The 23,514-nt window shown below is 40.3% G+C and overlaps 1 protein-coding gene across 5 annotated transcripts in view; it reads right to left on the bottom strand.

Annotated features, from left to right (window-relative positions):
• Positions 1–20,196, bottom strand: part of LOC127605628 (contactin-associated protein-like 4) — a 157,910-nt gene extending 137,714 nt beyond the window's left edge. For all 5 annotated transcript variants that reach the window (XM_052073317.1, XM_052073319.1, XM_052073320.1 and 2 more), the window contains exons 1-2: positions 19,950–20,196; positions 5,772–5,882 (exon numbers count right to left, since the gene is read on the bottom strand). In XM_052073317.1, the coding sequence (XP_051929277.1) occupies positions 5,772–5,882; positions 19,950–20,025 (187 nt within the window). In that variant the 5' untranslated portion in view covers positions 20,026–20,196. The remainder of the gene's footprint in view (positions 1–5,771; positions 5,883–19,949) is intronic.
• Between the last annotated feature and the right edge of the window lie 3,318 nt (positions 20,197–23,514).

Here is a 23,514-nt window from a genome sequence, read left to right as displayed (position 1 = left end):
AAGAACAAAGCAGCAATTTCACATGAGGAGCAGAATTTGGACCCAGAAGCAGACATGACACGGACGTTGGAAAGTAAAAGTCTTTATCTATGAAAAGACGAAAGAACAACAGAGCGTGGCTGGAGGCAGAAGACATGGAAAAAAAGCTTGACATTCTGACTGGAAATTAGCTTGACCTACTGACTACTGATGAATTCGAGTTTATATACTGATCCTGTATGACAGAATAAAGGTGACATAAAAAAGGACAGTAGCAACTGCATAGCAACTAATACATGAAGGAACAACCAATCACAACAAATTAAAAGCAACACTTTAATGGGACAGTCAGTTGGGAGAGCAAAAATATCCTCCCCATCATGAACAAACTTTAGCGTCGTTATATGCTTTTGTTATTCTATGGTTGTTCAGTTTTAACACAAAACCCTTTTCAGGCATCCCCATTTTTGTAAAAAGCTTGCAGTCACTGCTTTTGACACATCTAAACTCCCGTATTTTCCGCACTAAAAGGCGCACCTGAAATACTTTTCTTTAAAGCTCACTCAAGCTCAAATCCGATGTGCCTTGTGTATGGTTATTACGGTAATATGTCGACCCCCAAAATGGCTCCTTGCTTGAGACATGCTTAATATGCAGAGTTCAAACTTAAGGCGAGCGGGTTAAGCAGTTGAACACAGAAATAGAGCAACGGCAAGACAGTTCAACGTTAACGAGTCAATGTTATAACTTGCTGTTCGTTAAGTGAAATGTGTCGCTGCTTTATTAAATAAGTTTCACTAACATCTGATCGTTCTGTTGGCATTTCCTTGAGCGTAGCACCATCTAGTGGATGCATTATAGATTGTGTCTTATAATGCGGCGCATCCAATATATGAAGAAAAAAAAATACAAAATAGGCCATTCGTTGAAGGTGCGCCTCATAATCCAGTGCACCTTTTAGTGTGGAAAATACAGTATGCTCATTCTCCAAGCATATGGCCTCCTGAATGCTGACTGATACACCCACATTCTTGTCAATTCAGCTGTCTTACAAAGTCATTCCAAAAGCCGTGACCTCATCAATTATCTTCAAAGAAAAGTGCACCCCCTCCCTCCCAAAAAAGCAGTAAAACACTTCGTCACTTTCCTCCAAAACACAATCACCCTTTTTCGAAATACAGCAGCTATTCACCGGCCCTGTATGACTATTTCTCTCATCTACATGCACACAAAGGCAAATTTTCCTTCCTCTCAGTCACCACAAAGCTATCACAGACAAGTGTGAAACCACCACATTTGCCTTTGGAGTGTTGTTCTCTGTCTTGAAGAGGCAGAAACGTTTGCACTTCTGCAGCCTTCATCACAGAACAAATCCGTCAGGGAGAACAGGACATTCGGGGCACATTGCCTTTTCAACAGCTCAATTTTCAGTCTGTTCACATCACTTCACTGGCCTGGAGCGTCTTCTTGACAGTGTCAGCAACTGAGCAAGTGCAAGAAGCTTAAAACGACAAAGGGCAAAACTTTTTATTGATGTTCTCGACAGAAACCATTTGTTGTTTCCGTGCACTGAGGACAGAGGTAGAGTTAAGCATGGAATCAAACTCATCAAGCAAAAGCCTCCAAGTATCTGTTGTAATCTGTTCCTTCCAGCTTCAGGCTCTTAACCCTTTGATGCACAACATAACCGCACCCACTCTAATGCACAACATGGGTCAAAAATGTCCCACATTCATTTTCCAGGTTATTCCATGTTGGGTGAGTATTTTTTGGGTATAATAATTTGCTTCAAGTCATTATTTTTGCATTGAAGTAGGCCAAACATTTGTGTTTAATATTTGCAAATGTGTTTATTTGTCATTTTGTCACATTGCTTTGATAACAGAGAACACAACTATTTAGTTGAGCTGAATCCATAGTTTAACAACTGTCAACTGGCTGCATTGCATTTTATTTGATTCTGCCTATAAAGAAATCAAATAAAAAATAAAATACATTTGATGTCGGCATCTTGCTAAAACTTACTTTCGCTGTTGTCCTGTATATTCACTTATCTGTCTGATTCCACTGCACAATTGTTGGGTGACATTCTCTCCTAAATTTCTTTGACCCTGTGGTCTTGGCTGTCTCCCTGTAAAGACAGTTCCTTCTATTCCATAAGGTACCATTGCGTCATGAAGGCCATGAATTCTTCTTTGTCAATGTTTCTCCACTCTTTCCCTTTTGTTGTGTCGGTTCTTCATCCCTCTAAGTTGGTGCATTTTAGGATCTCCTCAATGATGTTGTCACTCATGAACATATCCCAAGAATCTTTTGGTGAAACAGCTGATGTTCCAGGAGGAGGTCTTGGACAAATCCACAGGATGTTTGTGGCTTCTTGTTCTGCCATGAATGGGGGGGATTCTCATTCCAGTAAGATCCATTTTTACTCAGTCTATTGGAATGAGTCTGTGTTTCCTCTTCAGAAGATAGATCAGAGGAGTCTTCTGTATCATGAGATGTGTCTTCTCTATGCAGGAAAGTTTTATTTCCAGACACAGCCACAATTCCAGCTTGACCCTGTGGCAAATATTCTGGGTCATCATCATCAGAAATTTCAGACCATGAATCAGAAAAAAATGCCTCCTCATCTTCCTCATCTGGTTCTTGCTGCAGCATTGCTACACCTCAGTTAATCTGCAAACAGCAATACTCTGGATGTTTTCTGATCCACATCAATATGCACACACATACATCCAGATTTACTCTGGTGACTTAGCTAACCCCCCAATGAAAAAAATCTGCCAGCATCCCCCCACCACGACTAGTAAACACCATTACAGTGAGTGAGCTAACTAATTATAATTACCTGTAAATTTCTAACAAGTAATGTACTCTTGCTCCAAGTAGACAAAAACAAATCAAATCTTATGTACAATTCACAACTGTCACCAAATATTGAATAACATGAAAATGAATATGGGTCATTTTAGACGGATGTTGTGCATTAGCAGGGTAATGATAAAAATATGTTTTTAATTCAAAAAGTAAGAAAGGAAAACATAAAATAAGTGTGTCTGATGGTCAAAAACAAGCTAATTGAGGAATATCTTGAAGACTGATTAATTTACTACAAATTGAATTGAATACAACTTTATTGTCTAATGTGCATACAGCACAGATGAAATTTCTTCCCTCTTAACATAAAACAAGAGGAGCCGCTGCGGGTGTCCGCACCGCCATCAAAAGAAAAGTTAACAAAAAATGACAAAATAATACATGACAACACATGAGACCCTCCAGCACGACCCTTGTGTATCCTCACAAGGGTCGCGGGCGTGCTGCAGCCTATCCCAGCTGTCTTCGGGCAGTAGGTAGGAGACACCCTGAACTGGTTGCCAGCCAATCGCAAGCCACGCATAGGCAAACAACCATCCCCACTCACACTCACACGTAGGGACAATTTAGAGTGTTCCATTAACCTGCCATGCGTGTTTTTGGAATGTAGGAAGAAACCGCAGTACCTGGAGAAAACCGCGGAGATACGGAGAAAACATGCAAACTCCACACAGTAAGGCCGCCACTGGACCTGAATGATGTTCTTCAGTTGGAAAAAAACTCACCTAAAAAAAAAAAAAACATGGGACATCAGCATGCTGTAAGTGAAAGATTCTTCCGAAATGCCTGAACAACCCATCTTACTTGACTTTATCAGGTCCTTGACCAAAGAGCAGTAATTGCAGACAAGACAATACAGTTTCATTTTGCTTACACCACACATTTTGATAATTGTGTCTTTAAATCACCCAAACAGGCGTACTCGTCATTGCCTTCTTATTTGTTCTCTGTTTCCTCTGGCATGATCATCTATGTGGAGAAAGGGCGCTTTTTTTTCTTGTTTAATTTAAGCAGTATTTAGAGTGCCGAATTCATGCTATGCACGAATAGGTTGACATATATTGGTAAACATGTAAACCACGGTCACGTGGTCTGTAGCATATGCAAATCAAAAAAGACATTGGTGACTTATCATTCGACCGTTTACACATGCTTGCAACTATTATGCAAACACTCGAAATTTTGAACATTCACTTTCTTTTCATTTCTTGTGACAAAAAAAAATAATAATACTGTTTGCAACAAGCAAACCTGTTTGGAAATGTATTCTCAACCGCTTACGAACCCTGACGAAACCCAAAACCGCAAGCATTCGCGAGTCACTGCGATATGAACATCACCATTGTGAAGACATATAAAATGTGGTAATTTGTATGAGAATGCCAAGCACTGACTCTTTCATCAAAGTCAGACAAAGTTGCACTAGGTGATACCTTAAAATAAAATCTCTGATCTTCCCACACCCCAAAAACTCAATTTCTGATTTTGATAGATTTTTGTCTCTTTCAACACAAACAAAATTTAATTGACAAGGTTAATATTAAAATTTCTTACATGGCTCTGTAAACACAACCATTAATACGTTTTAGTTAAACATTTCAAATCCTCAACGATGCTACATTAATAGTAATTCCTTTGAGATTAACATGTGTCAACTAAACTATAACTGAAGTTCTGAACAAACCTTATCGGTGTCTTTGAAAAAAAAGCAAAGAAGGAGTTTTAACAATCCTGATACAAAGCAGGTAGGTTACCTAGTTTGAATTAAAGTCATTGTTTGACAACATGCTCTTCTTCAGTTTTTTAAAAGACGGTGGCCAAGACTTATTGCTTGTGAAATGGCAGAACCAGACATGCTGCGAATGTGAAAAGCGCAAGCGCAAGCCAGCACAGTTCAGTTAATCCCGCTCCCATCCCGCCCCACACTTGCTGTCATAGAAAAGCAAAGGAGGCCGTGCGGGGTCAAGCCATGCGTAGGGGAGCGGTGTTTTGCTTTTTAGGGCTCATGAAAAAGCGGCATAAGATGCTAAGATGAACATGTTAAGAAAAAAGAAAAGTTGGACAAAACCTTGCATTTGACATTTTCATAGGTTTTTTTTTGTGTGACACTTGTTTCACAAGACATAGCATCAGACAATGGGTGTTGAGTGAAGAGGAATGTGAGAAAAGTGGAGGAATGTACACCAGAAGTTAGGAAATGTTAAGGCTGCATTCTTATTGTCTTCACAGGATAAGCAGCAGAATATAGATGGAAAGATATTAACAGGGAACAACTTATATTTGTACAAGTGTATATTTGACCTCATATGCTCTGATGTACCATGAACTTTAAACAGCAATAAAAGTTTTTCAACCAGCGTTATTTACAGACTTAAAGTAAAGAGCATTAAGCCATTTAAAACATGCCACACTCAATTTAGTGAAAGAAAAACAGCAAAGAGCTCTATCACAGTGAAATCAGTTCACCCTAATGAAATTCTGGTCATTGTGTGCAGTCAGTCAAATTCCCACGAAATGACAAATCTAACAATGGATCGACGTAAATAGGCTCTTAAACTAAAGTGACAAAGTGTCTCTTAATCAGCAAAGTTGGACTCAACTATTAATTAGTTTCATCACCCTTCACTCTCACTCAGACCCGTTAGTACAATTTACTGCTAATGTTTAAAAACTTTAATTATGAGTAATGACTTGAAGTATTAAAAGAAAAAACTATTTAAAATCATTCTGATCCCAGTCGTCACCACTAATGCCATTTTTTAAGATAAGAAATGCTAAAGAAAAGCTTGTATGATTATCCATTTTGAAGCATGTAGACTGAATAAAATCATTTGTTTCAAATTGAAACCTTGTATTAATTGAGTTTGGTCACCCTGATTGTGTCATTTATTGCATCATTGGATTGGAAGTCTCACCTTCTCTCCTATTGACCTTCGCATAGACCGGCCCATGGCTACCAGACAGCAGTGAGGAGCTACGGAATGATGAATGGGGCAGATTCGACACTAGCGGGCTGTCACAAACATCTGTTGACAAAGTAAAAAGGGAGAGATGTGGGTTTGATGGCAATGCACAAGCATTAAAAAGTTGGCACACATTGTCACAAAACCAAGACTGAAAGAAGTACAGTGAATCTTCGCTATTTCGCAGGTCGTTTATCATGGCTTCGGTGCATCTCAGATTTTTTTCAAACATATTCAAGTATTTTTTTTGAAGTCCGCAAAAAGTCCGCAAGCGGTCCGCAAGAAGCAGTGAAAGTCAGCAAAACAACAGTGAGTCACGTAGAGCATACAGCAACATATACAGTACGTGGGGGGGGGCTGAGAAGATGTAAAGCCATGTTGATTGGCTGTGCATCTTTTTTTTGGTCTAATCACTGGGTTACTCTTTGAACTTTAATCAGTGCTCAGTGTTGTTTAGATGCTGCTAGTTTGCGTGTGTGAGTGTGTGTGTGAGTGTGGCTGAGACGTCTGCTGCACGCTGTGGAGTGGGATGCTGGCCTGGGTCTGTGTGTGTGTGTGTGTGTTAGTGCCTCTGCTCAAGCGCAAAGACCCACGTGGGGCATTTTTTAAAATGTATATGTTAATTGGTCGCTACTTCGCGGATTTTCATTTATCGCAGGTGGTTTTGGTCCCCATTAATCGAGATAAACGAGGGATTACTGTATTGATATTTGTGTCACAGATCAGGGTTTATTTCGTGGAGATGGGGATGCAAAGGTGGACTCAAATGTAGGGAAGCAGAGGAGGTATGGGAGCTAAGTAATCTAAAAAAAAGTATATACTCAAAAACCCAAACGAAGTATGTGGTAGGATAAATTGATTGATTTTATTGAAATATTTTCTTCAAACATGACAAAACAGTAAAATCATCAAAAACAAACAAACATCCAGGCATTTTCCGATCCGTTTTATCCTCACAAGGGTCGCGGGGGTGCTGGAGCCTATCCCAGCTGTCTTTGGACAGTAGGCAGGGGACACCCTGAACTGGTTGCCAGCCAATCGCAGGGCTCACATAGACACTCAACCATCCATGCGCACACTCGCACCTAGGGACAATTTTGAGAGTTCCATTAACCTGCCACACATGTTTTTTGAATGTGGGAGGAAACTGGAGTACCCAGAGAAAACCCGCGCAGGCCCGGGGAGAACATGCCAACGCCACACAGGAAGGCCGTAGGTGGGATCGAACCCACGACCTCTACACTGTGAGATCGGAGGGCACACATAGACGAACAACAATCCATGCTCACAATCACACCAAGGGACAATTGAGAGTGTTTCATTAACCTGCTCTGTATGTTTTTTTGAATCTGGGAGCAAACCGGAGTACCTGGAGAAAACCCACCCAGGCACGGGGAGAACATGCAAAATCCACACAGGAGAGCCAGAATCGAACCAAAAATAATTAATTGTAAATAAAATTGTAAAGAATAAAACAAAACAAATTATGAAATTAACAAAATCCAAAAAAACAAGACTGAAGATAGCAACGACACACAAAGAAAACACTTACCACCACAAGCTACAGACACATTACGAATCAATCGACGCAAACTAAGAAAAACCAGGGACCTAAATACACTTATATTATAATAGCAAATAGTAGTGATGGGTCCAGCGACACCGATGCGTTGATGCATGCGCCGGGCTCACAGAGCAAACCACGTGTCGGTGCATGAGCCGCTTCATTACGTCACGTGATTGACACATGAACTGCAACGGCGCAGTTTAGACTGCATCGGCTGCGTTGACGCAGTCCAGGCTGCTAATTGACACATCGGCTGCGTTGACACAGTCCAGGCTGCTAATTGACAAGTGAACTGCACTGGTGCAGTTTAGACACAGTCCAAGCTGCGCCACTTAGTCCAGGGGGCGTCGACTCAGTGCAGGGGGCGTTGACGCAGCAAAAGCCCACACAGTGTATCTAAGGAAGTGCATCTGGCGACACGATGCCGATTGCCGAAACAAGCCAGACCTTACCCTCGCTCGAATAAAATATAAGTTTGGGCAATACGGAAAACACACTGATTATCAGAAAAAATGTTTCCGTCTGACTTCGAGCGTCATGTCGGCTGTCATATAATAGGCTATTATTATATGAGAAGTGCTTTATGAACGTTTGTACTGTACGTCATACTCCAGTTGATTGAGCGCTCCCGCCTATAAGGGGGAGTTCCAGAAAGTGACTGTGAGTGAGCACACCACATTTTTGATAACTCTGCTACATTGCTATTAAAAGTCACATAAAACGTAAACCTTGTCTGCTGTTGTCGTAGTTCAAAGCTTCATATGTGGCGTGGGTTGGGTCGGCGCCACAAGTACGTGCTTGCGCTCATGTGCTCACAGCAGAGAGCAACAGATTATCAACTGCTGAGACGCGCTTCACTCGAATGATGTTGCTACAGTACGGGCATATTATGGAGCAGCTTCCGGAAAAATACAAATTGTCCGCCGTGTAGAGCCATTTTGATCTCCTTTTGGAGAGTAAGATATTTATTAAAATCTCCTTGTTTCACCAAGTGTCTCTCGGATTTTTGACATGTCTTATTCCATTGTGTGTGTGTCTTCTCCACAACAGAGGAAATAGCATGCATTAAATGCAACAGACTGAAATTTAAAACACCGGAGCATCTTATTTTTCAAAAATTGTGAAGACAAAGCCCACAAGCATCCTCATTCACACGAATTTCACATTATTGAAACACATTGAATGATACAATATGAATGCATGGATGTGAATGATATTGTCAAGGGTCAATGTCATCTTTATTGTCAAATATGCTTTATGTATGACATGCAGCATAGATGAAATTTCTTCCTCTCAATCCTCAGTGCATACATGCATGTAAACTTGCTGTGCATTAAACACACGCAGCTAAGAAAGGATAGCAGCTACACTATATAAAAAAAGACATGTAATCTGAACAGTATAGACAATATAAACAGCATAAACAACAACATAAACAATGGCGCTTGTGGCTACACTGAGCTTTTAACTCATTCAGTACCAGTCATTGGGTAGAGTGAGGTAGTGCATTGTATACAAGTCATCATCAAATCAGTTTGTTCAGTCTGTCAAGTGGGTTGGCTGCAGGGATTTGTCCAGCAGGTGGCAGTGGTCAGCGACACAGTATCGGTACAATATCAACACAGTGTGTAATTGTGTCGACACGCCTCATGAGGCCTCACTTGTTGATAGTAAACTGAGTTTACTATTGGTTGTTTGTGGACCCCAAAAAACAGGCAGGAGGGAGGTGCAGGGTGTATTTGAAGAATTGTATTTAAAACAAAGAAAACTAAATCCAAAACAAAGTCCAAAGTAACAAACAAAAACCATGACTAAAGCTAAAGCCATCAATAACCAAACCGCTACCAGAAAAAACATGACAGCAGCAAACTGTCAACTAACTAAGCAACTAATTACCAAATGACCAACAGTTGTGCAGCTGCTAGGGGAGCCCTACAGTGCCACCTGTTGGTTCCTAAACCGAATCATGACAGTTTGCAGGCTTGCATACATTTTTCACATTGCGCGCTCACTGGAGCGTGACATAGAGGAAGCAGCCTATAACTTTATGGCACGCTGAGTCAACATTGAAGTATTTCTTTCATAAATCACAAGGTCTTTTAATCAAACGAAGCCCATTTCAATACAAAACCAAATAAGTGCAATCACAATGGAATCAAAGTTTAGTACAACTTGCAAGTCAAGTCAAGTCAACAGTAGTTATAGAGCACTTTCAAACAGCCATAGCTGCATACAAAGTGCTGCACATGGAACGATTTAACATACACAATAAACAGTAAGACGAATCGGTAATAAAGGCGGTAGAAATCACCAAGCAGTAAAATCAAGAACAAATCTAAGTCATGCTGAGTCGAACGCCAAAGAATACAAGTGAGTTTTGAGGAGGGCTTTAAAGATGGGCAGCGAGGAGGCTTGCCGAATGTTCAGTGGGAGGTCATTCCAGAGAGAGGGACCAGCAACAGAAAAGTCTCGATCCCCTCTGAGCCTCAGTTTAGTTCTTGGTACTTCTAACAAAGACTGGTCCACAGACCTGAGGCGCCGGGCAGGTGTGTAGGGGTGGATGAGCTCAGAGAGGTATGCGTTACAAATACAAACCCAAGTCACTTTGCTAAGCCAACTGCTACATTTTAATTGGAATACCTCATATACTTGTTCACTCTTTATTCAGTTTTACTGGGAAACGAAATGGTAAAAAGACATAAGCACTGGCTCGATAAAGAAAGCTGACTTGACTTTTTTAATACATGCTTCTTCTTGCTTTATTCAATTTTAAAGTGGAAAGCCCTATAAATGGTCCTGAATGGCTATTGCATGAACAGATTGAAGTTGGTATACTGAGTGGAATAAAAAACTGAAACCCCATTTTATTTTATTTTTCTTTATACCTTACCTTTTCCGGTTTCTCACTGGTCGACTCTCATGAAACTGTATCCCAAAATAAATGTATTAAACTCACTGAATGAGACTGTCCCCATTATTTTAGTGGACTACAAAAAAATTAACACAATTTCTCAACGAAAGAAACCACTCTGAATATGGTAATGGCCCTTGTGCATGGCAATGCATGAAACATGGAAAGGTCAAATAGCATAACAGTTCCCACTGTCAATAAATTATAAACTGCTGAGACACCATCTGATTTAAAATAACGTTTGCCGTTATGTGTGATAACCTGAGATTGACAATAGGTATTCTATAGTTTGGTGCCTGTAGATTTGAAGGCTGAAATCTCTGAAAACATACTGTATTTAATTGGCAAAGTCTGTGAGGTTGCTCCTCTAGTCATGGATTACAGACATGGATTACAGATATACGTCCGCAGTATATGAGGGCACAGAGCTGTGAGTCAGGCAGGCTTCTCTGCAGCACTGGGGCGCCACAGGGGACTGTCATGGCTCCATTCCTGTTCACCCTCTATTCCTCAGACTTCAGCTACATCACTCCAGCCTGCCACCTTCAGAAGTTCTCTGATGACTCAGCGATTGTAGGCCTCATTACAGAGGGAGACAATCGGGAGGACAAGAGACTGACGAAGTACTTTGTCGACTGGTGCCAGCAGAATCACCTCCAGATCAACCCCGGGAAAACTAAGGAGTTGGTTGTGGATTTCTGCAGGAAACAGTCCTCACGTGCACCGATGAACATCCAGGGTACGGACATAGAGACAGTGACAAGTACCTGGTGTTCTTCTCAACAATAAACTTGACTAGTCTACCAACACAGATGCCCAGATCAGGAAGGGACAGAGCTGGCTCTTCCTACTCAGGAAGCTGAGGTCTTTTGGGGTTCAGGGGTCACTCCTCAAGACCTTCCATGACTCTGTGGTGGCTTCGGCCATCCATTATGGCATCGTCCGCTGGTCAGGCAGCATCTCAGCCCGGGACAGAGAGAGACTGGGTTGACTGGTCAGGAGGGCCAGTTCTGTCCTGGGCTGCTCCCTGGACACATTGGAAGAGGTAGGCGACAGGAGGATGATAGCTAAACTGGAAGCTATGATGGACAGCAGTTGCATATATGCTTGTATCTATATGTATATTTTAGATTGCATTCGGTACTGTGTACAGTTCATTTTTCGTAAACATTATTTTGTGCATGCAATACTTCACCCCCCCCCTTATTTTGCTGCTGTAGATTACAAATGTCTCCATTGTGGGACAAATAAAGGGTTTCTTATCTTATCTTAACACTGCGACAGGTCGCTATGTATGGTGTCAACTCAGTTTGGAGTTTTAAAGCGTTAGCCGTGTTGTTATTATGCATTTGCATGCCAACTGGAAATTAACATACCACGTTAAAGCTAATGCGGAAAGTGCTCTGTGTATAAAGTCCAATAATACGCTGATATGGAGTTTTCTCATTGAAGTTGGGGCATTTATAAGATGAGTGAGAGGAAAAATTAAGCTAAAAGGAAGCCACCTACAGGGAAATTTAACTAAAAGGTTGCTGGACTTGCAGAAAGATACTGCAAGTTTAACAGTCATTTATAAAGCAGACCTGAAGGGAATTCACTGATTTATTTCAAAACCCTTCACTGATGGCAGAAAGGAATTGAAAAACTAAGCCCAACACATCCAAGTGTATGTAAAATGACTATACGGTACTCTGAGATGTTTCTGTGAGTACAAAGAAAATACTACACTACATTGTCTGTATCGATAGATAGATACATAGATAGATAGCTAGATAGAGTATATATGCACGGATAAATAGTCATTGACAAAATGCTTGTTGCGTAAGGACATAGTAACTTAAAAAGGCATGTTTTTATCATATTAGTTGTTGTAGTCAATGGTTCATTTTAATGTCAAGGAAAAAAGTCATGCCGTGTCTTTAAATTATTTAATCAGTCAGAGACGAAAGCTTCACCTGAGACAAATCCTGTAAGTAGTCCATTTCCAGGTGTGTATAAAAAGAAGCCGAGCACACCAGACGTTCATGTCACTTGCAACCTGATCTTTGACAGCATCTTTAAGCTTCAACCACAGACCAAAGAACTGATCATCAAGAGACTGACCATCTACTGCTGAGGTGGCAGACATCTATAATGTATCAAATGTCAAGTTTAGTATAGTATAGTAGTATAGTATAGTATGTACATTTGAACAGGTGACCACGGGCCTCATTTTAAAGTTGTGTATGCATAAAAACAGACCTGAAAAATGCGTATGCAGCTTCCTGCGCAACATGATGTGACTTATTAAAATAAACTTTTGAGAAATTGTACACCTCTACCTGAATTGAGACCCACGTGTGGTCACATTTAGGAGACCAGAATTTTGTGACAGTTTGTGAGGTGGATTGTAGAATGATGCCTCCCACACATCCACTTTCACTTCATATCACCAATTAATCATGATTATATCCAGATTTTGCACTTTGTGAATAATTTTATGATGGTGATGTTTTGTAGGTCCTTTGTTAATTATGCTTACCGGTAATTTTGCAATCATGCCTTTTAAATTGGCCCTCGGGGATAAATAGTGTTTTGGTTGATTGATTGCAGATGCTGTGCTGCCACAACCCCTTCCACCAAGAACTCATTGACTTGTGGGCCGACCTCTTCACTAACCAACCACTCGCAACTCTCAAGGACGAAACAAAGGATGCATTAACCAGGCATATCCAGCTCCGGGCCTGGAGGGCCACTTTCCTGCCTGATTTCCAGCTCTCCCGGCTACAACACACCTGATTCAGATGATCAGCTCATCAGCCAGCTCTGAAGCAGCATTAGAACGATCCTGATGATTTGATTCAGGTGCGTTGCTCCTTAGAGAGCTGGAAAACGGGCCGGACTTCGGCCCTTGAGGACCGACTTTGGACACCCATGCATTACACCACTTCTTTTTTCATCACTGCTTTTTCAGTTAAATAATATTTTGTCTATTTCTACCTCCATCTGAGAAATAATGCTAACACTTGCATCCCAGAGGTGTGTCGCTCTGTGTGAGCCCTTCATCAGTAGCAGCAATGCACTGCTGATGGGCAACGCCTTGCATGGCAGCAGTTTCCCACTGGTGTATTAGTGTGGTCATAAATTGTCATGTCTTGTGTTCATTTTATTTAGTTTCAGCTCCGGTTGTAGTGGAGGTCGTTCCCTCCAGCAGCGCAGGTATTCCTTGTTGTAATCAAGCTTAGACTAAAACGACTCCAACCTCTGCCATTTCTCGTTGAATTAATTAACCTTGTTCGCTCTTTTGCCTCAAGTGTTGTATTCCCGACCTTTCGCTCATGATCACATTTGCTTTTGTTCTCATTGATCCTTGTTTTGTAAGTATTTATGGTAATAGTGTTTTTACAAACAAATGAATCAGGACTATAAGCTCATCAAGTAGAATAGGAGTGTGTGTGTCTTTAAAAACATGAAAAGGTTGAATATTGCATTGGTCAAGCCCAAAAGGAGAGAAAAAAAATCCTAATGTTGTGCCTGAGGCACGTCCAATAGTCCAATATCCAACAGTCAAGTTCAACTTTTCATTGTTTGAGTACTTTTCGCAAAGCATACAAGTAACAAGGATGTTAAGCAGTTGGACATGTTCAAAGATTTGGAGAAAGTCATATTAAGTTCACTTCCTAAGGGTTGGCAAGCATTAGGACCATGCCTCTCACCCAACAGGCATGCAGTTGGAGGTGTGTTTCTGTGAATGTTTTGGGCACAGTTGTTGAGATTCATTTGTTAGCAGTAGAGGAATAAAGATGTGGTTGCAGTCAGTCGTGTCTAATTTTACCAAGAAGCCAAAGAAGTATAGCAAAAAGGATTGTAACGTTTACAGTAATGTGGAGAAATGAATTATGCTGTGTCCGTGCATTATTCTTTTGAGTTTTTTTTATCATGTACATACTTTATTTTGTAGTCAGCCAGTCCTCCCTCAAGCATCTCCAGTTGGTCCAAAATGCTGCTCTTAACTTTCTACCTGGTGCTCGTAAGGAGTACATAACTCCAACTCTGGCATCCCTTCATTGGCTCCCTGTACATTTTAGTGTTCATTTTAAGATACTTTTTATTGTTTTCAAATCTCTAAATCCGTCTTCCTCAACTGGCGGACCGCGATCCACGACCGGACCGCCGACCTCCTCTGTCCGGACCCTCGGCAAATTGTATAAAATAATAAATTATAAAGTGATTTTTACGTTATACATTTTCTATTTTTGGACTATAATCTGCGCATTACCGCGATCGCTTGTTAAAATTATCAGTTTTATTATTTGCGTGCACGAACAGATGTATTGCAGAGGACAAGGCAGCGCGACTGCGTGTGTATGTTTGACGAACTGGCTCATGCTCATGGCTGAGCAGGGCGTGTCGGCGATAACGATGCGCTGATTGGCTCCTCTGAACTTGAGGTGTGCCCATACATAAGCGTCACACATTCAAAATGGATGATTGTGTCAGGAAACAGACGCATGCGCGACGCCACCGTGTGCTCACACTTTCAGCACAGGAGAGCCGCACACGGACAATTAGACAAGACGAATCGCGGGAGGTTTCGATTGTGTGCAGGTTTGCTCCGGTCTACCCGGGGATCTTTGCAGCTGTTTAACAGCAGAACACCGCAACATGGTAAATGAACATCCCAATGGCGTCCTCAAATAATATTTGCATGCCTCACCTTTAGTGGAAGAACAGCACTGCACATTCCTGTGCTCCCTTGTGTCAGTATTTAAAATGGTTCTTAACTCCTCTTCTGATATATTTTTCAGTGATTTCAGAGGGGATGTGAAAAGGGGAATTGTACAAATGAAAATAATATTTTTGTTTTCATGTTTAGTATTTATTTTGGTAAAATTAGTATTTTGTTTTGCTTTTGTTAAATTAAGGGAAAAAAGACAACTACTGTTTAACAAAGTTAAAGTAAAAATGTCTTATTTCCCTAAAAGGGTTATTTCTATTATTAAGCAGGCACAACTTAACAAAATAAAATAGTTCCTCTGCCTCAACACAATATCTCTCATTATTTGCTGTGTACTGGCAAAGTGAATAATTGTTATTTTCATGCACCCCATTATTGGTTGGTTGTGAGGAGTGTTATTTGTATTAGCTTGGCTTGACCATACTAAATTGGCATATAGCCCTGCTCCCCATGCACCGCCGTGCATGGGACCGGACCTTGGTCTTATAATAAAAAAAATTAAAAAAAAGTGGACCGACAGCCTTTCTAGTTGAGGACCACTGCTCTAAATGGTCTCACCCCACTTTACCTCTCTGAGCCCCAACGCACCTTCGCATTGTTTCACGTTAGCCTAGTAGATGCGACTCGAGGTAGCAAGGGCTAAGCAGAGGATCAGAGGCGATCGAGCCTTTTCCGTCGCCAGTCCCTCTCTTTGAAATGATCTCTCATTTTCCGTTGTATTCTGATGTCCAAAACACGGAAACCTCATTAATGTAAAAAATAAAAATAAAAATTATGACAAAAAATTGACAGTTTTTTCACAGGAAAGCAACATTTATTCACTTTTATTTCGTATGATGAAATAAAATCATTTAATTCCAAATATTTTTTTTTAAAGTAGAGTCATAGAACCACTTGACAAAATGAAATTGGAAAAAAATCAGCACACCATTTTTATTTCAGTGTCCCTAATGGCCGGTTCAATATTTCCTCCCAACTTTTAAAGACTGGTCGTGAATGATGACCTCAGCAGAATGTGGCTGACTCCCGGTCCAATAAGATCATCTCTATATCCTGTAATGACAGGACCTATTGATGAATGGCTTTGCATTTCCATTTACAGGGAGCATACCATCTCCAAATATGAAATATCACAGGTCACAAAGTGCAGGTCGATTGACTGCAGATTTTTGTCCCTTTTATTGCTTAACGACCTGCTGTGGATTCATAAATCAAGACTCACGACAGGCGGCTTCAGACATGCACCACCACTTGCTGGTACCTGCTACATAACCTTGACTTAATCACAACCTCCTCTTAACTCCACTTGTACACAGCACATTGTCAGAATTACGCCCAGTAGGAGAAGGTGATTTATCCACAACCTATCACAGATCTAATTAAAGCATACAGATGGGGCAGGGCCTTCTGAAATATCCAGCACATTCACAGCAAATCTATTTTATTCAGACGTTTATGGTCTTGTGGGGCCGTACACCAGCTCTTTGAAAAGTTATAAATTCTAATGGGACAGACTGTTTGCATGTGAAGTAAGGAGCCGAACTTAAATCAAACCCTCATGCTGCATATTTGAAAATTATTTTTCTGCCCTCTAAGAAAATAATTGCTGATTTAAGTGGCCCCTTCAACCTCAGCTATTTAAATAATCAGAACCCACTGCTCATTTTCTCAGTCAGCTGCGGAAACACTCTGCTAGACACCCATAAGGGAAGTGATCAGCATGGGGATAAAGAAAGGTGCTGTTGGTAATATTTCAGATCATGCGCAATAATCTGCTCTGTAGACCTGTCGCAGACCAAAGCATACGTACAGTTAGATGTTGTTGAGCAAGATAACACACCATTAACTGTTTTAGCTAACCTCACATTGCGACCAGACACACTATTTTTATTTTTTATTTTTGTAACAAAAAGGAGTGGCATTCAAACTGAAACTATCATTGACATTTCAACAAGACTAAACTAATCAACGCATCAGAAACATAAAACAGACTACGGATCATTCACATGGGTCATCAAAAGGGCTTGTGAACCCAACTACAAAAACTCAACTTTGAAAATAACATGAAATAACAAGCACCATACACTGGTAACAAAGTAAAATAATAATATATTAAACTCATCGTGCAAAAAAACAAAAACAACAACAACAGCTGTTCTGCTGTGCAGATATAGGATTCTTATGCGGTGTGGTGCAGTGTCTGCACAGAGTACATTACGTGTGTCTGCACACACTTACATTACGATAAGAAGTGTTGTTCTTGAGCTTTAATATTATAACTCATTTTTCACAGAATGAGAAAAAATAGATGCCTATGAGTATTATTAAATTGCTTGTCTGTGTGTGTTCCTCTGCATCATTTGTGTGTGAATATTAGTTATTTGAAGGAATATAACTCAATCCAAATTTTCTGTTAAACTATTAATGGGATTTTACATTGACTGCTTGAATTAACACTGACGATTCTCATGCAAAGCAGGATTCCTCAACCACCGCGCCTCCGAGACACTTATTATATTTATCCACACACTCTTTTATTTTTAGAAAACTAATTGCTTTCATACATGCTACGTCCTCACAGTCCAATGTCAAAATGAATTATTTGGTTATTTAGACTGTACACGGTATAGGCATTTCATGCGGCTTTGAAAAAACACATTTCTGAGAAAAAGACCAAACGTCATTATCACAGGTGACACGTTGGACACAGAGTACCATCTAACTCTGTCCGGAGGCATGTTTTAACGGGTCTTGCTAATTTTGCTCCAGGAGGTGCAAAAGAGAATGTTTTTGGCCGCTGTGGGTGTGAACACAGGTGACTTAATTTACAGCCAATCCATGCAGCTACTCTTTAAATGTGGCACACTCGCATCTCCGTACAGAAATGGACTCAGCGATCCATGTATGACCGGAGCATCATCACTGTGCTTGGCCAATGTGGCAATAAACAGTGTAAGTACGGTTGGTACACTCATGAAATACTGAGTGAGCTGGCGATCACCGCTGGTGACTTAAATATGTCAACAACACCTTATGCTGAATATCTATCCCCACCCCTGATAGTTCATGTGCCTCCCAGTCCATAGGGATGATTTTAAAACTACAATAATAATAATGTGTTTAAATAATGTATTTCTCTGATGATTCCGAGGCCTGCTGTTATCATAGTTATTAATAAAATACAGTGCCGGGTACATTGCTCAGAATCTGACAAGCGTTCTGATTGCATCTGAATTCGACATAGTTCGGACAGGCGTATAGTTAAGATGGCGTTCTGCCACAAAACTGTCAAATACGACAAATGCATGTCCAAGGATACACCTTTGCAATGCCAGGTCGCCCAGCTTGGCGCAGAGCAGTCAGCCAAATTCCCAAACAGGCACACTGAGGGTTGCACCTGCACAAAAATCAAGAAACGCCAACATTTCCCCATGCACTGTCTATGAAAATAGAGCCCAGGCTCTGTTTAATGCGGGGTGCTCTCACTCCAATGACAAGTGACAGTTGCCCTTTTTTTCGAGAAGCAATATAAAACTACAGAAACATTTTTTTTTATCAGAACAGAAAACCTCTGCGTGTTATATTCAACACTGGGAAATATAATGGAAGAGGAACATTTAGTCACAGCCATCGGTTTTTGCTGTCCCTAACATCCAAGCCATAATGGTTCTAAATTACAAAGTGATATTTTTGAGTTTTTTTTATGTTCCTCTCACCATGTTAAGCATGTGTTGCACAGTAAAACACTTTTCACAAAGCTTGCAGCGGCACCACACAACACATGCACATTTTAAAATCAGTACACCAGAAATATAGCTTTATTTTTTACTTATCATTTCAAAATGTAGCGTTCATGATCCAAGGTTGGTCAATTCCAATATTTTGGTGTGTATATAAATCGATGCCCTACATTCAGATGTAAATGTAATTCTCATATGGTTGGCATCTAAATTTTAAGCAAATTTTGATTTAGTTATGTGTGGGATGGGACTTTGGGACATTTTTTTAAAGCTAATGGCCACTAGTCAATGTGCTGTTATGTCTGACGTGAAAGAGAGTGCGGACTGTGACAAAGACAAACACCTATTGCTACATGTGAAATGAAAGACTTTGCGTTCCAACAACAGAAAATCTAAATTTTCATGTAAATTTGGGTCAATGTCAGTCAATATGTTATTCCCTTGCTTTCTTTTCTGTTAGGCTTCCCAAACAATCAGTTGAACTGATTAAGCCCAACACGTGTTCATGCTCACATACCTCTCATCAATCCAGCACTCAAAAAACACATTTCAAGCTCTCAATCTAGATAAACACAGACCATGCTTGATGTGACTGAATACATTTCCGTAAGAATACCATATTATTAATACTGTATATATTATTTTCTTCCCAAACCATGTCAGTAAAGCTCGAACTAACACACGATTGAAAAAAAATTCTTGATTTCACTGAACTGAGCAGCCCCATCGCCTCTGCAAAATTAAATATTAAGTGTATAGGTATACAGTTCATTATAACTCTGCAATGCTACTTCATCGTTGTTTCACGATCCATCAGGTTTTTTTCAAAATGCATAAGATGTTCGAAATCATTTAAAATATAAACAATTTGCAGAATGCATTGAACTTGATTTGAATGTTTGTTTTGTCCCCAGGTAGATTTGCCTCAGGTTGATTTTGATGAATCTGTTTCATAGTTAGCTCACATGTTCCAGACAAGAGAAATATAGAGCATGCCAAATCATAGTTTGGAGATTCTTGAAAACAGAGGGAAAAAAAATATCAGATGTTGTATTTAAACAGTTTTAGTATAAGCATTTCAACATTTCAAGTTCCTTAAATTGATCTGTTTTTCCTACATATACTTTTTAAAAATGTAGCACACCACAGAATAAATTATTTCATACTTCATGTGGAAACTATAAGGACTGCTCACCTGTCCCATGGCAGCTGAGAAGCAAGGAGAAGATGAGCACAGCAATCCCAGGCAGTCTGGTAGTCTTCAGAGGCATGTTGAATGCACGTCACTGGGCACAATATTAGTCCCGACTGAGTCGAGACCGTCCTCTCCTCTCCCGTTCGCTGCCTTTCTCGCCTCTAGCTCCACTCGGTCACTCAATCTGCTGATGCAGGCAGTGAGAAAAGGGGAAGCTCTCACATCGTCTGCACTCCGTCAAGTGATCGAGAGAGGATAACGAGAAGGCAGATCAGATGGGTGGGGGAATGGTTTCCCAGGATATTATAGTTCTACAACACAGTGCAGTAACAAGTTGAAAATTATTACTGTTTGGGGGTACACAAACTCTACTAAGAGCCTTGTGCATGGGGCATCAGGGATGTAGAGAATCTGTCCAACACGTCAATAAAACTGCACAAAATATATCATCTTACAAACTGATGATCGATGAGGAGAAACATTTTGCAATATTAAATCTTCACAAAGAGACTCCATGTGAGCTTGGGATCTCACAGCCCAGCAGAGTACTGCCAGACTGACCTTTGCCATCTAGAACACAAGAATTTGAAGATTTGGGTCCTGTTTTCTTCACATATGATAGTATGCTCACATTAAGTTTCTGATGTAAAACAGAGTTCTTTGACCGGTTTTGTGGTGGGCTTGATCAGTTTAGTGGTGGGTCAATGACGGACTTTGAATTCTTGTGAACAGACTTCCAACTATTAACCAGTGATATGCCGACCTTGATCACTGGCATGAGATTGTCACACCCAATATCGGACCATATGTTGATGTTGTGGGTCTTTCCTTCTGGTCTATTGTAATGCCCAGCCTCCTCTGAATGAATTGAAGTTATTGGATGGAAATGGGAATTCAATTTTATTGTAATTGCAATTGTTCAAAAGGTACAGAGCAACAAATTTCATTTTCCAGTGTCAACCCATCCAAAAAAACACGACAAGACAGTGACACCTAACAGGGGGAGACCAAAATAGGAAGCTGATAAGATAAGTAATGGAAAAAACAGTGTGAGAGAGGAGGGAAAAAAAAGCAACTCTCAAACTATGTTCATGTGGCGGGAAGGGGGTGGTGGGGGCACAGTGTAGGATCTGGAAAAAAAATCTCAGCACACAGCAAATTAAAAACAAAACAACAGACTTTGCACAAAGGTTATGTGTCAAACTAGGTCCATATGAGTGTGTATGTATTAACGTCTGTGGAGTCGTTCCTACCCAACTTCTGTCACACATTGTCTCTGCTGATTGATGACTTGTTAATGTGGAGTTTTGATCTATGTTGAAGTTGCAAGGCTGACAGGAGGAGTAGCGGTGGGGATGATTATCACTTTGACGCGAATAACTGGTTGGTTCGTTTCCCATATGCAATCAAGAAACTCTAAGACCGTCATCAAGAATCTATTGTTGATTCAAACCCAGCCACACCACACAAAAGAATGTCCAGGAAAAATTGATGCACCGAATCAAGTCTGGCAGGATACCTCCTGAGGAGACACCCAGAAATTCACATTATATAACTGGAAATGTACTGATATATACTAATTCCAATAGAATTGTTTTTGTTTTTGTTTTTTGAAAATTGGAGTAATCAAATGCCCATATTCCTCGATGAAGTGCATGAGTTTGAAGAGAATATGAGAAGATTTAACATGTAGAACCGTTTAGACTGGAGCCATTTAGTGCTTCATAAGTCACCAAAGAAATCTACTGTTGAATTAGCGTGTCATTTTACAATAAAAGTATTACAGCTCAGCACTGTGACAGCACAAGATGAAAAGTGCTTGTACGCGGCTTTACTTTAAGGGAGGATTAATTAGGAAAGTTTTTTCCTCTCTGACATTTTGAATGTTACAGGAAAGGATACACCATGCTGCATAAGATGTCAGAGACTAAATCTCATAAATGGTGTGCCAACCTTCACACATTTGCCCAAAACAGTTTCACACAGTATGGAAATAGAACACGAACAATTATTAAGCATACAATGTACAGTACTGCCATCACAATGTGCATTATGATTCCATGATAAGAGGATGCACTGTAAAGGAAGAATAACTGGGTACAGAAATGAGAAGCGGCAGATTTAGAAAGGACAATGACTCTGAAGCGGCCCATGAGAGGTGGCACTGCAGTGTGGAGAGAGGAGTAACACCCCTCACTTGGGCATGCGCGCGCACACACACACACACACACACACACACACACACACACAAAAGCTGCAAAAGTATCCATATGTCTTTCTCAACTGAGAGCACATAAAGAACTCAATCGACCGTGTAATGGCAATATTGTCTCAAGTGCAGTACCAAAATGGGATATAAGAGACTCTTAAAAGGTGTGAATCACAAGATTCGCGTGCACCGTTAACACACGTTTGAGAACATACTGTAAATGTCTAACAAATATTAATTAGAAATGCATGTTCACAGATGACCACAATGTATTAAACTGGATCGCTTCTGACATACAGTATTTCATGTACTGATTTCCTAAACAACAGTTGCTGAACCCAAATAAGCCATGTTTCCATGAAGCAATACAGTGTAGTTCGGCATTCAGCTGTTTCAACGGACAGAAATATAACATCGTACAGTACGGTGTGTCAACGCTATCTGTAAAAAAAACACACAAAAAAAAACCAAAACAGCATTTCATTGTCTTTGTTGTAACCCACCTCACTGAATTTAGAAATGAAGCAGTGGGGAAAAGGGCGAAATAATATACCGGTAATTGCTTTACAGTTTCAGCAAAGCCATTATCTTAAATGTGTCCAAATTAAGGCAATATAAATTTTGACCTACACAAAGATCTACAGGAAAACTCAACAAACCCTTTTGTACAAGTAAAAGACTGACACTGTCGGATAGCCCGGATAAACTCCAAAAAGTCTCAATTTGTACACTTGGGAGGTGGACTATAAATCCAATGTATCCAGTAGCATACTGTGACATCAAAGTTTTAGCCCTGGTTAGTAGGCCTTGTACGTTTTGCTTTCTTGGGGGCTGGGGCGGACTTATAACCTCAATACCAATATCATTTTTCATCACTGTTTAGTTTTATAGAGAGATTACGCGAACAACTAATTCCAACGGATTTGTTGTTCTATCATAGTGTGCACTTTTGTGCTGATTAAAATTAGGACTCGTCTGGCTGTGGTTTGCTTTCTTGTATTTCTTCGGTGCCACGTGCAGTTTTATAGCAGCACTTGTACAAAAAAAACAAACAAACAAAAAAAAAGCCAACGCTTCGTGAGGTGTTAACTAATTGATGCACTGTTTGTTACCATGACTGATGTCCATTTATTTCTCCAACCTCCTTCTTGGTGATCATAAAACTAATACGTTTCCAATTAATCTCAACAAAGATTTTACAAGACAGTCACAAGCTGTCAAAACTGTTTCATAATTCACAAGTAATACCTTCAGACTTTGTCTATACTGTGAGGTTGATAAAATCTCGCTGAAATTGTCGACAGGCTGTGTGAGATACAAAGCAAGAAATATTCATGCCACTTCTGTGGAAAACAA

This window comes from Hippocampus zosterae, chromosome 8, assembly GCF_025434085.1.
Source record: "Hippocampus zosterae strain Florida chromosome 8, ASM2543408v3, whole genome shotgun sequence".
Classification (NCBI taxonomy): Eukaryota; Metazoa; Chordata; class Actinopteri; order Syngnathiformes; family Syngnathidae; genus Hippocampus; species Hippocampus zosterae.
Note: the sequence above shows the minus strand (reverse complement) of the source record. Positions and strands in the feature narration are given on the sequence as shown.